This window comes from Eublepharis macularius, chromosome 12 (genome assembly GCF_028583425.1).
Source record: "Eublepharis macularius isolate TG4126 chromosome 12, MPM_Emac_v1.0, whole genome shotgun sequence".
NCBI classification, from domain to species: domain Eukaryota; kingdom Metazoa; phylum Chordata; class Lepidosauria; order Squamata; family Eublepharidae; genus Eublepharis; species Eublepharis macularius.
This window is the reverse complement of record NC_072801.1, coordinates 53,780,352-53,794,633: the sequence shown is the minus strand read 5'-3', so window position 1 is coordinate 53,794,633 and position 14,282 is coordinate 53,780,352. Positions and strand designations below refer to the sequence as shown.

Here is a 14,282-nt window from a genome sequence, read left to right as displayed (position 1 = left end):
TGTAGGAAGGATATTATTTAGCCACAGTCTGACAGTATGGACCTCATCCATTCCCTGGGCCTGAAGGAAAACCGCCCTGTAGCCCGGGCTCAATTTGGGTGCCTTTTTATGGTGACCAGATCTTGGCCTGGGGAGGTGGAGTTCCTGTGATTGCCACCAGTGAGCGATGATGGCAAGGTACCCGTGATGGCAGCTGCTCCACAGGTTGGCCTTGAAGTGGACTGTTCTGCCCCTGGCAGCTGACAGGTCTCTGCGCACCATGTCTTGCACCACCTCGTACAGGGCGGGCACGACTCGATGCCAAATGGTGCGCCATGATGGCATGTTGAACCATGGGGCAAAGTGCTCGAGCAGCAGTTGGAAGCCCACACCCTCCACGACCGACAGGGGGAAGACTTGCAGGGCAATCACCTGCGCCACTGCACGAACACCTGCCTCCTGTGCCCTTGACCTCACCCTTTTCAGCGGCACCACCCCCGACCCCGAGGGAATATCTTCCCCCAGGGAGGCCTGCCTGAGCCTTCCACTCCCACCAGCCACACCCTCGGGGCAAGGCTTCTTGCTCTGGGTGCATTCCAGAGACCCTCCCACTGATCCCAGATCAGACTTGCTGGTGGCCCTCCGTTTCCCCTCGACGTAAGTTTCACTGCCCGAGGACGGATACCACAGGCTCAGGTGGTACCTCTTCAGGTGCCGAGTGAGGTTTGATGATGACAGGTGCTGCAGTTCGTTGCCCCCATACAGCAGGGCCCCACACACACAGCACCACACCACGCGGGGGTCATTACCAATGGCCTGAAAGCGCCTCCAAACATTGCTCTTGAACCGTGTCCCACTTATGTTTCCAGGGGAGGGAGGACAAAGGGTTGCTGCTGGCTGTGCCATGGTGCTGGCAACGGAAGACAGAGTGGTGGGTGGAGTGCAGGCAGGGACAGCAGCACCAGTAGTTTGGGATGGGGATGGGCTGGAGGTTTCCTTGAACCCCAACCATTCCTCCAAGGATCCCTCATCCTCCTCTTCCTCCCCCCCCAAATTTTAAGAGTTCCTCTTCTGCCGCCGGCAAGAGCTCTTGGGCCTCCTCCACAGCCTCAACTGGTGATTTGGGGGGAGTGGGAGTCCCTGCTGCTCCAGAGCCCTGCGCAGCACTGCTTCCCATGCTGCAACTGGGACAATCCCTGCACTTCCCCCCACGACCACATTTGTCCCCCACCCAGAGCCTCATAGTACCAGCCAACAACTGAGGAGGAGATGACACTGTGTGAGCTCTCAGTCAAGGTGCCCACTGAGGGCCAAGCTACAAGTGATGAATGACACTTGAACGGCAAGTGGATTGAGTGGAGGGCAAGTGAACAGGGAGAAATACACTTGCCGTTCAAGTGTCATTCGTCACTTGTAGCTTAGCCCTGAGCTTGGCAACAGGGCCTGGCAGCAGCCGTGGAACCAGAGAGAGAGATGGATCAGAGCCCTAGCCCACCACTCCCACAGACCTGACCAGGCACTAATGTATGTGAGCCCTCAGCCGAGGTGCCTACTGAGCTTGGTCCCAGAGCCAGGCAGCAGCCCTGGAACCAGAGAGTGGGATGGACTAGAGCCTAGCCCACCACTCCCACAGACCGAGGCAAAGACAAACTCTGGTTTGTCTTTTCATTGTAGTATGAAATTGTCATGTGAATTATGATTACCAGAATATTATAAAATATAAAGCTGAAGATCAACTATGGAAATTACTTGGGATGCTAATTCCCTCCATAGTTACCTGCCCTCTTAGGACAAATGACTCAAAATTCATTGTAGGTATTATTATTTTAATTAGTTCTACGGGGACCCAAAGCTGAGAGGTTGTAAAACTGGTGGGGGATCTGAATATTTCCAACTCTCTCTTTAAAAAGTTTATTTCTAGATGCTGGTGTAAATCAGCGATACCACTGGTATCAGTGAAGTCTGAATACTAGTATCAGTGAAGCCAGTTATCTAAATCAGAGTGCATATTTTATACTAATCACTTTACTTGGATTTCAAGAATATGGATTGGATCCAATCAATTCTTCTGCTGGTAAAAAAAGTGTTATGCTAGAGATCACGGGAGCTTCATGGAGAGAGACTATAGTGAGGAATAAATTTGAATGAGACTGCATATCAAAGCCAGTTGGATTCAACCCTATGTATTTAGTCCCTGCAATATAGTTATATCATACCACAGATGTTTGCTTTTTATTACTACAAACAAATTCCACACAATGGAGGTCCAATTGGAATTGATAAAATGGTGCAATCTTTGGTAGCTCATATCCACATGTCAGATTAAAGCTACAATTCTTCTTGGGAGCAAGTTGCATTGAACTCAGGGTTCAAAGAAATGAGATACTGAGTGTTGCATAAATAAAGCTCCCAGTGATTTCATTTCTCTAAAAACCAAGCAGATGGAGACCAATTAGGTCTTAGACTGCAGCACAGTGCTTTAAGATTTTCGTCTTACATTATTTCCCCGATCAGAATCAACCATAGTAAGCTGCTGTTTGCTCCACTATGAAATCAAACGGATATGATATGGGTAAAACTAAAGGGATGAAAGTAAACTGGAGCAAAACAAGAGTAATAGAGTGGAGAATGACTGCGCAGTCCCTCCAAGAATTCATATATATATGAAACAAGGTTCCAGAAACAAATTTATTCCAAGATCAGAAAGTTCGACAGAGCACTTCAAAAAGCCCAATGAATTTCAGGCCAGTGACAACACTTTTGTTTATTTATTTTTTAAAAACATTTTTATTGGATAGGTTGTAAAACATAATCACTTCAATATCTTTCTCCTACAAAATTCATATTTCATCCCAAACCACCCTTCCCCTCCCCTCCCTTCTGACCTCCAACAGCACTTATACCCTTTAATTCACATAGTATTCCCTCTAATTCTATTATTTCTCATACTCTTCTAAGGTAAAGTTACAGTCAATATAAAATTCAACAGATTACATATTACTCATCAAAAGTTGTCCATGGACCACAATTGGTCCTTTACGTCCCAATTCTTTTCCAAATAATCTTTAATTTTTTTCCAATCCATCAAAAATCATCTACTCTCTGTTCTTTTAGCTTTCTAGTTAGTTTGTCCATTTCCACCATATGCAGAAGTTTTTGTATCCATTCATCAACTTCTGGTATATTATCTTGTTTCCAATATTGCGCATACAACAGTCTTGCAGCTATAATCATATACCATAATAATGTTCTATCCTTCATATTTACAGTTTCCATTTTGAGTCCTAACAAAAACATTTCAGGATTTTTCTGCAAATTACACTTCAAAACTTTAACATTTCGACATAAATAGAAGACCAAAATTGTTTTGCATTGTCGCAAGTCCACCACATATGGTAAAAAGAACCTTTATGTTCCTGACATTTCCCACACTTATTTGACATAACATTATTCATATTTGCCATTTTTTTTGGCATCAAATACCATCTATACATCATTTTATAACAATTCTCCTTCAAATTAATACATGTAGATATTTTCAAAGCATTTTTCCATAAATGCTCCCATGATTCCATTGTAATCTCTTTATTAAAATTCAATGCCCATTTCACCATTTGGACTTTAACCACTTCATTCTCTGTATACCATTTCAGTAATAATTTATAAAACTTAGAAATCATTTTTGTATCATCTCCTAATAAAATTTCTTCCATTTCTGAATTTTTCCTTCTAAAACTAAATTTCTTTTTATCTAACTCATACAAGTCTTTCATTTGTCGGTATTGTAGCCATCCATATTTAAAAGATAAGTCCTCTTCTTTCATCATTTTAACCATATCTCCATGCATTAACAGTAAGTCTTTGGAAGTTAGCCATTCCTTCCCTTGATATTCTGAATGCGGTTTTATAACTTCTGCAGGAACAATCCATAAAGGTCTTCTTTCTTCGCCCAAATTTTTATACTTCAACCATATAGAGAAAATATTTTTTTCAACACTTTTATTTTTGATTGATTTCTAGTGAGCAAATTATCTTTCTAAAGACTCCGTTATGGGAATGCTACTATTACAGTGCAATCCTTAACAGAGTTACTACAGTCTATGCCTATTGAAATTAATGGGCTTAGACTGGAGTAACTCTGCTTAGGATTGCACTGTTAGTCTCTCTCTCTCTCTCTCTCTCTCTGCCTAGTCAGAACCGGGCAAAGTGTTCTGCTAATATATCCAAAGGAAAAAAGAGGCAGTTTGAAGCACAGATCTGAAATTTGCAGCTAGTTGGAGGAAGGAGTTTTGTGGGAGGGGTTTCTCCAAGGGGGAGTCAATTGCTTTTGGGGGGTAACCTAGTGCTGTTAGCCTGTTATTCATTCTTCAGTGAGCATATTTGCATATTATCAAAGACCATAAAATCACTAAAGGTTTCATGTGCTCTCATACATCGCAAAGCAAAATACACCCTTTAGCACTTCCCTTCCCTTGGCATCACATACGAACACAGAGAGCATTTTACACTTTCATGGGAGGAATGGTAAGTCTAATTTCTTAGAAAGGTTATGTTGTATATATATAACAGACCTTCAGTGCAGGTTGTTTGGAAGAAACAGCGCAGGCTTGATCAAACCCTCAACACTAATTTATCACCAATGCGCTTCACTGCATCACTCATCACATCCTTGACCACCTTGTTTCTAAAACTATAGATGATTGGGTTGAGTAAAGGAGTTACCACAGTGTTGAGTACAGTGGCCACCTTATTGAAATCCATGGAAGTGCTTCCAGCTGGCCTAACATAAATGAACATACTGCTGCCATAGTACAGTGAGGCCACAGTGATGTGGGAGCTGCAGGTGCTGAAGGCTTTCTTTCTACTTTCAGCTGAGGGCATCCGCATCACTGTGATAATGATGAACAAGTAAGAGACTGTTGTCACAGACACAGAGGTCAGCAATACAAAGCTGGCTAAAATGAATTCTACAAGTTGAATCAAGGTAGTATCTGCACAGATCAAATTCGTCAAAGGGATTCTTTCACAGAAGAAATGGTCGATGACATTGGGGCCGCAGTAAGGCAGACCAGATTTGAAGATTGCACTAATCACAATACAAAGAATGCTCCCCAGCCAGCAGGAAAGCATCATCAACATACAGACTTGATTGCTCATGATGGCTGTGTAGCGCAAGGGGTTGCAGATGGCCAGGTATCGGTCTACAGACATAGCTCCAAGGAGCAAGACTTCTGTGACTCCAGCCAGGAAATACATTGTTACCTGGACAATGCAGCCAAAGGCGGAGATGGTGTTTGTCTTTGAGATGAGAAGGCTCAGCAACTTGGGGGTGACTGTGGTGGTGATGATGATCTCCAGCCAAGAGAGGTTGCTGAGGAAGTAGTACATGGGAGTGTGGAGGCGAGAATCGAGATGGATCAAGAGGATGACCAGAGCATTGCCAATGATTGTCAGCATGTACATGGTCAGGAAGAGGACGAACAGTGGCAGCTCCATCTCCTGGAGGTTAGAGAAGCCAAGCAACACAAACTCAGTCACGATTGTTCTTGAGACATTTTCTCTGTCGTTTATGGTCATGGTGCTACAGAACTGCAAACGAGAGAGAGAGAGAGAGAGAGAGAGAGAGAGAGAGAGAGAGAGAGAGAGAGAGAGAGAGAGAGAGAGAGAGAGAGAGAGATCTTTGAATTACTACCACTGCCACCCACTATACCATAACCATTCTTACTGACTGCTTTTGTATTATGGTTGTTGTGGGTTTTCCGGACTGTATTGCCGTGGTCTTGGCATTGTAGTTCTTGACGTTTCGCCAACAGCTGTGACTGGCATCTTCAGAGGTGTAGCACCGAAAGACAGGGATCTCGTTTAATACTGAGAGATCCCTGTCTTTCGGTGCTACACCTCTGAAGATGCCAGTCACAGCTGCTGGCGAAACATCAGGAACTACAATGCCAAGACCACGGCAATACAGCCCGGAAAACCCACAACAACCATCGTTCTCCAGCCATGAAAGCCTTTGACAATGCTTGTGTATTCTCTCTATATTCTGTGATGCATCTATCCTTTGCAGAATTCAGTTTGCAGTTAAATATGCACTAAAGAAAAACGTGGAAGAAAAGAGATAATGATAGGCAGATGAAAGTGGACACCATGTAGGTTCCTGACAGTTTTTTTCATTCAATTTCATCCAATGCGCCTTCTTCTTTCAGCCATTGTCTTTCATGGTTTTGTAGATACTTGTCACTTGACTCTTCCTCATTTTTCATCAGCAGAAAACCAGGTTGAAAGCAACCCACTAAATGGCATAAAGGTTTTTTTTAGTGTTGTTAAGTGGTATTCTCTAAATTCTTCTTTGCTGAATTTCGCCCTGAAATCTAACAATCCATTTCTAGTCTGCTATTTAGAATTTGAGTCAGTTTCAATTTGATTTAGATCTCTAAGAAGTAATGTATATATTTATTTATGTAGGACAAGCAGAGTTGGAAAATTATGAACAAGGTGAGCCATGAATAAAAAACTAAACACAAGTCAGGACGTGTCCAAACATATCCTTGCTGCATCCAGACTACTTTTTACCCTTTGTACCAACAACAGGCAGAAATCTACAGGTGAGGAAATCTACGCTATCACATGGTTTTAAAAAAAAGAGAGAATCCCTCTTTTGAAAGAGGAAAAGAGAATGAGAGAAAACGATTGCTATATCTTAAAATTTTGAAAAAGAAATTCTACTTTCTTTAACACCCATAGGTTGTTTTGTTTTTTAAGCGTGAGAGTTAAAGGCATTTTGAAACAGGGATCTCTTGGTATCTTACAGTTCTTGTAATTTGCATTCACTTCATTTCAGATCAAGTCCACTGACCATGATACACAAATCAAACATCATAGAACTAACATTAAAAGCAAAATACCACCTTCCATGAACATTCTTGTAATGTTTTGTGGTGTTTTTTTATTGTATCTAAAGGTTTTTAGACCAGTTGGAGCAGAAGTAACATGTACTTCATTTTCTTCCCAGTGTTACCCAAGGCGACTTATCCAGTTCTTTTCTCCAATTGATCCTAGCAACAACCCTCTGAGGTAGGTTAGGGCAGTGTGGTTAGGGCAGGTAAATTACAGACCATGGCTTAGATTTAGCAATTATTTATTCATTTAGAAGATGTATATGCTGCTCCTCCAAAGATCAGCTTGAGGCTGTTCACAAAGTAAAACAATATAATCATTTAAACAACAGCATAAAAATGAAGAACAGGCAACCATAAACAGAGAATGTTGCTTTTGCACTTACTGAATTGCAAGTATCAAGTAGGGCTGGTAAGTTATATGTGTACCGAGGTCAATTTGCTCTGGGCGATCCCTATTCCCTGACAATGCTCAGCTTGATAAAATCTTGGTTGCACGATTATTGCTTTGATTTTCATTAGTCAGTGTCTACAAATCCTCTATCATAGAGAGGAGGAGAAATACGTTAGTCGTCAGGAAGGAGTTATAAAACAAATACTTACAGCATTGTAGTTTCAAAAGGAAGAAGCAAAATCCAACAGTTAATGGTAATAACAGGGGCGCTTGAGCTGCTTGATGAGAAATGCAAAAAGTGTTCATATAACAACAATTAATTTAATTTAGTCCTATGACGGGCCAGCTTGCTTAGCAGTTTTTTTCTGGCATAATCGTTTCTCAAATACAAAAAATGTTAACTAAAATTTGTCCAGTAGTAAATTTTTACCACTCATAATTTCTCCTATATGACATTTTCTGGATGCAAGAAGATAGATGAATTTTTTTAATATTACACCCAAAGAAAATAGTAAATATCCTCATATATGCATGGTCTGAAACTTTAAATGGTTGGCTAGCTGTCTGGATTTAAAGCAGGTCTAAGAGGAATTTTGTTTGTTTAGTGTAGCTGGTTCATTCTCAGCTTTTGATCATTAAAGCTAGGATGGTGACTTGGGATTCTTTCTGGGCAACTCTGGGGATTTAAGCATTGGGGTTTTGAGAAGTCTGCTTGCCAGCTTCCAGCCATTGCTCTTTTTCCTTCATCATCACAAAGACAAAGGGTAGGAACCAACCATCTTTTCTGCCCAGTCACACCCAAGTTTCCTCGCTACTACTTGTTCCATCCTACATGACTTTAGTCCATGCAAGCCCCATGATCCCGCATAGCCTTTTGAGGTGATCAAACTGGACCCGTCAGCCCTTATTTACTAACAGATCCCATTCAAAGACTGTGAGCTAAGGGCAAATTCACATGGCTATTTGCCAACTGGCAGCCATGAGAAATGCACTTGAGAACAGCTTATCCTTTGTGGTACCATCACTGCCAAGGAAGAGGCGAGGAAGAGCATTTCAAGGTCACTCAACTCCAATTTGGTATAGCGGTTAAGAGCGTGGGACTCATCTGGAGAACTGGGTTTGATTCCCCATTCCTCTACTTGAAGCCAGCTGGGTGACCTTGGGTCAGTCACAGCTTCTCGCTCTCTCAGCCCCACCCACCTCACAGGGTGTTTTGTTTTGGGATTAATAATGACATTGTAAACTGCTCTGAGTGGGTGTTAAGTCATCCTGAAGGGTGGTATATAAATTGAATGTTATTATTAGAGATGGATATGATCAGCATTACGACTGGAAAAAAACCCCGATAATGGCGTTTGCGCCATTGGGACCTGGCCGATCGGTGCTGTCCACGGCAACAGATCCAGCGGTCGGGGGGGGGCACTTGTTCAGGGCTTGATCGGGTCAATCGGTATCTGATTGTGATCCAGACACTGTGGTGCCAGCAATCTATTGCCCTGGCAACGGAACCAGGGAATGCCTGAGCAATGTTTGCCCTCCTTCTGTTGCCCTGGAAACACGGATGGAAGCCCAGCTTTCCTTGATCAGCAGGGCTTCCTTCCAACCACGGAGCAGCTAGCAACACACTCACCATTTGGGAGAAGAGACCCAGGGGAGGGAGGGGGAAGGGGGTGTTCTATACCCATGGGCACTCCAATCTCATCCCTGCAAACCCTGAGAGGCAGCTCTGATGGCCAAACACAGCCTTCCTGCATTGCAGCTTGGGACCCAGGCTTATAAATAGCCACGTGCTCTGAGGCTGGGTTTCACTTTCTGCTAGCGGTGGAGTGGGACAGAGCTCTTGCTTGCCGCTTTTGGAGAGAGAGAGAGAGAGAGAGAGAGAGAGAGAGAGAGAGAGAGAGAGAGAGAGAGAGAGAGAGAGAGAGAGAGAGAGAGAGAGTACAATTGTGCTGGGCTTTAGTGGATAGGGAATTAGGGATCTATCTCCTGTGGTTCCAGGGCTGCTGTCTGTCTCTGGGACCAAGCTCAGTGGCCACCTCGGCTGAGAGCTCACATACACACATAAAATAAATATGGTCATCATAAAGGTCTTGCGAAATGAGGATGTAATCAATGATGTAATGCTTTAGTCCCGACCAATAAGTAAATTGGCCAGGGCAGTCTCCCAATGATAGGCTGTTCAGAATGACAAGATTTAACCTGAATGCCATTTGGAAAAGACAGGCATCAGCAAAACTAGCGACTGGATCTAGTGATTGTCGCCTAAAGAGAGGCCATGATTCATCAATTAAATTTAGACTGCCTATTCCGCGTTCGTTAATCAACTGTTCATCAGTATGTCCTAATCTTGCATTAAAATCGCCACCGATAATTAAAGAAGCTGAGGGAAATTTGTCGGTGACAGAATGAATACCATCTTCCAGTTCTTCCCAGACATTTTTGATATCAGATTGTTTCATAAGTGGGTGCATATATACATTAATGCAAATGATCTTAAAGTAAGGAGAAAATATGCTGACAGCCAAATTCCAATTCTTATTGATTTCCAGTTTCCTTGGGGAGGCACCTACAGATGTCGACACAAAAGTACTCTGTCCTCCAGAGGGTCTTCCCCCTTTTGGTCCGACTGTGGCATAAGAATGGAAGGCAAGAAAGTTAGGAATTTTGAACGCGTCTTGCATCCAGGTTTCTTGGAAGAGGATGATTTTAAACTGTGAAACATAGTTAACAAAGTCTTTATCTGATGTTTTAGAGTGCCATCCAGCAATATTCCAAGACAGAAGGAAAGGTGATAGTCAATCTGCCTTGTCAATAGTGTCCAAGGTCGTCTCAGTAGCAAGGAAAATGCATCCATTAAGTAGTGGGTTCCTTGATACTGGAGTAAGGGCAGCAGCTGCTGTCAGATAGGTCCTAAACTGGAGCCTCAGGTGTGGTCACCCAGTAGCTGGGGGATCAGGCTGCCCCTGGGCGATTGTGGCCTCCTTTCCCCCCCATGCTGGGAATACCAGTGTGCTCGACTTTGGCCTGCCATGGGACCTTCCCACCTTCCCCCTCCTCATGATGACATGTCCTGTCCCTCACATCCTCCTCATGATGACACGTCCTGTCCCGCTCATCCTTTCTGGTGAGCCAGGAAGGTGGTTGATGTCTGCTAGTGGTGGTTTTGGCCATTAGGGGCAGCTCAGGAGCTGTTGCATATATGGTTGTGCAGTATGGAACCCCCCTTTCCATGGGCACCTGCTGTCCCCAAGGACAGGAAGGTTGTTGAGGTCTGCCGCTGCTGCTTTGGGGCACGAGGGGCGGCTCTGGAGATGTTGCCGATGTGAGGGTGGGACCGTGCATTGTCTCCCCCTTTGCATGGGCACCTGCTGTCCCCTCTGGCCAGGGGGGAATGGGTCCCCTGACTCATGTCTGCCTCGCGAAGGCAGGAAGGTGGTTGAGTTCTGTTGCTGCTGCTGCTGTCATGTTTCTGTCTCCCCCTCTCAGGAACCATGCTGACCCATCCAAGCAATGTCTTCTGTCCTGCCCATCCCCCACATTCCACAAAAGCAGGATGGTGGATCAGGTCTGCCCCCGGCTTCACAAGGGACTATCCTGTTACTTCTCCCTCCTTGGTTACACAGCTCGGTTATGAATTGCGATCGAGCAGCAGATTGTACCATATAGGGGTAGCGTCGGTTGTCGACGTAGCGGCTCCCCTGTCAATGGGACTGACAGGTCCTCTTTCACCTGGGTGGGGATGTGTCCTGTAACTCTGGTCCTTTCCGGCGAGGCAGGAACGTGGATGGGTGCAGTTGGCTGCTGTCAGCTATCTTACTGTTCTCTCTTTGGTTACACAGCGTGTGATCACGTGGCCAATTGCATTGTGTAAGGATACAGTTGGTTGACAATGTGGAGGCTCCTCAATGGGACCTCTTTCAGTTGGGTGGGAATGTGTCCTGCAACTCTGGTCCTTTCTGACGAGGCAGGAAGGTGTGTGAGGTCAACAGCCACCGAGTTTCTGCTAAGCTGGAGCCTCAGGTGAGGTCACCTAGTAGCAGGGGGATCAGACTGCCCCTGGGAGAATGTCACTTACAACTCCCCCCCCCAGTGGGAATACCAGCCTGCTCCATTTTGGCCTGGCAGGTGGGCAGCTGAAAGAGGACCTGTCAGTCCCATTGACAGGGGAGCCGCTATGTCGACAACCGACGCTACCCCTATATGGTACAATCTGCTGCTCGATCACAATTTGTAACCGAGCTGTGTAACCAAGTGAGCAGCCAGACCCCCCCCCCCCGAGGGGAGGTGGCTCGTTGACACCTCCCTGTGCCTGCCGGGCCTGGCAGCCGCTGCCATCACCCTCTTTCCTTTCTGTGCAGCAATACCAGCCCACTCCTGTTTGGCCTAGTGGGCGGGCACATAGGGGGTGCCACTGGCAAGCAGCCAGACCCCCCACCCCCTGAGGGGAGGCAGCTCATCACCACCTCCCCATGCCTGCCAGGCCAGGTGGTCACCACCAACACACATCTTTCTGCCATCCATTGCTGGTAATACCAGCCCGCTCCATTTTGGCCTGGTGGGCGGCCCCCCCATGAGGGGAGGTAGCTCATTGCCACCTCCCTGTGCCCGCCAGGCCCAGCGGCCACCACCACCACCCACTCTTCCTGTATTTCTGGAAGCAGTGGGGAGTCCTCCCGCTTTGGCCTCCCCAATTCCTGATTCCCAATTCCGAATCCCGGATCAGAAACGGGACTAGATTGGTGTGTATTGGTGACTTGGGTTCAGTGGCGGAGCAGATCCTGTGCTTATAAATAGCTGTGGGCTTCCAGGCTGGGTTTCACTTTCAGCAAGCATTGGAGTGGGACAGAGCAAGGCTCCTCCTCTCCAGAGGCAGAGCAGAAGCACCTGGGCTGAGGCAAGAGCACATGGGGGAGAGCTGCTGCTAGAAGGTATATATTTGGAAGGCAGTCATGTCTACTGAAGCCCCCTTCGCAGTCACCTGCATGGAGTGTGCCATGTTTGTTTTCCTCCCAGAAGAGAAGACAGAGTTCACTTCCCAGAAGTGTAAGCTGGTCAGACTTTTGGAAGAAAAGGTTCAGAGCCTGAAGTAGAGGATTACCACCCTTCAGGACATCAAGGAGGGAGAGGATTTTATTGACAACATCCTAGGAGTAGGGGTGTGCAAGCCAAAAATTTTCGGCTATAGCTGAAAGTAGAAAGCCGAAAGAAGATTCTCTATCGTTAAAGCCGAAAGCCGAAACAAGAATCTCTTTCGGCTTTCGGCTTTCGGGATTCTTTCGGCATTCTTTCGGCATTCTTTCGGCTTTTTTCTATGGGAAAATGCCTCCGTCTTCCAGGACGCCTGGAGGAGGCATTTTCCCACTGAATAAGCCCAGAATTGGTGGGGACCTTCCTCTAACCCTTCTCTAACAACCACCCAAGTTTCAGACAGATTGAACTTTGGGGGGCCATGTTATGGCCCCCCAAACAGGTCCCCCCATCCTCCCATAAGAAAGCGTAGGAGCAGCATATTGTTAGCATGCTGCTGCTCATCTTTCTTCATTATTTCCTATGGGGAAAAAATGAAGAGGCAGGCTTCCTTTGCCAGGGGTGGCATTTTGCATGCAAAATGCCCCCAACCCTCTGGGGCCCTTCTCCCACCCCTCCTCCCACCTCCCACCAAGGCTCAGCCTGCTCCTACTTGGGGGGGGGGCATTTCATGGCCTCCCCAAGTAGGTGCTCTGCTCTCATCTCTACCACTGACAGCTGGGGGAGGTTTGTCTTGCCAGGGGTGGCATTTTGCATGCAAAATGCCCCCCAGCCCTCTGGGGCCCTTCTCCCACCCTTCCTCCCACCCCCCACCAAGGCTCAGACTGCTCCCACTTGGGGGGGCATTTCATGGCCTCCCCAAGTAGGTCCTCTCAGCCCCTAAAGTCCACCCCTTACAGCCCCACACAAACCCAATTCCCCCCCAGCTGCCACACACAGACCCAAATCCCCACATTAGCCCCTCACAGACCCAAATCCACCCCCACCTGCCCCACACCCATAACCCCAGGAACAGGCTGGCAAAGGCCAGCCCTCTCCCTTTGTTCCCTATGCTGGGAACTTCTAAACTCTCTTTCCCTGGGCAATTCTGCACAGCCCAGGGGTGCCACAATGGTGGGCACACTTCTGAGTGCCAGCTGGTCACTGTGAAAGAGCACCTGAACCACAGACACCCTCCCTCAAATTCCCCCACCACCTACAGAGATGGCTGGCCAGCCAGCCCCATTGTTCCCTATGATGGGAACCAACTGCACAACAAAGAATAAAACAAGAACAACACAAAATAAAGTTTTAAAAAAATTATTTTCTCCCTTCCAAAGTACAAGTAGGCAAAGCATTATGACACATTACACCAGCAGTCCCCCACACAGAAAAATTAAAACAAAACTCACTTAACATCAGAGAATCACAAAACACGATTCCTGTCAAAAACACTTTATTCCTTGAACAGCTTTAGGTTACACAGCAGGGGGGAACACCAAAGGGCATGGCAGCACTATCTTACACAAAAATAACACAACTCACTTAACATCAGAGAATCACAAAGCATGATTCCTGTAAAAAAAACACTTTATTTCTTGAACAGCTTTAGGCTACACAGCAGGGGGGGGGGACACCAAAGGGCATGGAAGCAGTATCTTACACAAAAATAACACAACTCACTTCACATTAAAGAATCACCCCAAAAATTGCTGTCAAAAGCACTTTATTTCTGTAACTGCTTTAGGTTACACAGTAGGAAGGCACCACAGAGCAGGAAAGCAGTGTACTACACAAAAATAACACAACTCACTTCACATCAGAGAATCACACAAACACAATTGCTGTCAAAAACGGTGAAGTGGGTTGTATTATTTTTTGTAGTACATTGCTATCATGCCCTGTTGTGCCCTCCTACTGTGTAACCTAAAGCTGTTCAAGAAATAAAGTGTTTTTGCCAGGAATTGTGTTTTTGTGATTCTCTGATGTTAAGTGAGTTGTGTTAT

The 14,282-nt window shown here is 45.8% G+C and overlaps 1 protein-coding gene across 1 annotated transcript; it reads right to left on the bottom strand.

Annotated features, from left to right (window-relative positions):
• Nucleotides 1–4,590: 4,590 nt before the first annotated feature.
• Nucleotides 4,591–5,556, bottom strand: LOC129339424 (olfactory receptor 6M1-like). Its single transcript, XM_054994003.1, has one exon. The coding sequence runs from the start codon at nucleotides 5,554–5,556 to the stop codon at nucleotides 4,591–4,593; it is 966 nt and encodes a 321-aa protein (XP_054849978.1).
• Between the last annotated feature and the right edge of the window lie 8,726 nt (nucleotides 5,557–14,282).

What these genes read in the sequence shown, in the direction of transcription:
- LOC129339424 (XM_054994003.1), bottom strand. Translation starts at nt 5,556, where the DNA reads ATGACCATAAACGACAGAGAAAATGTCTCAAGAACAATCGTGACTGAG.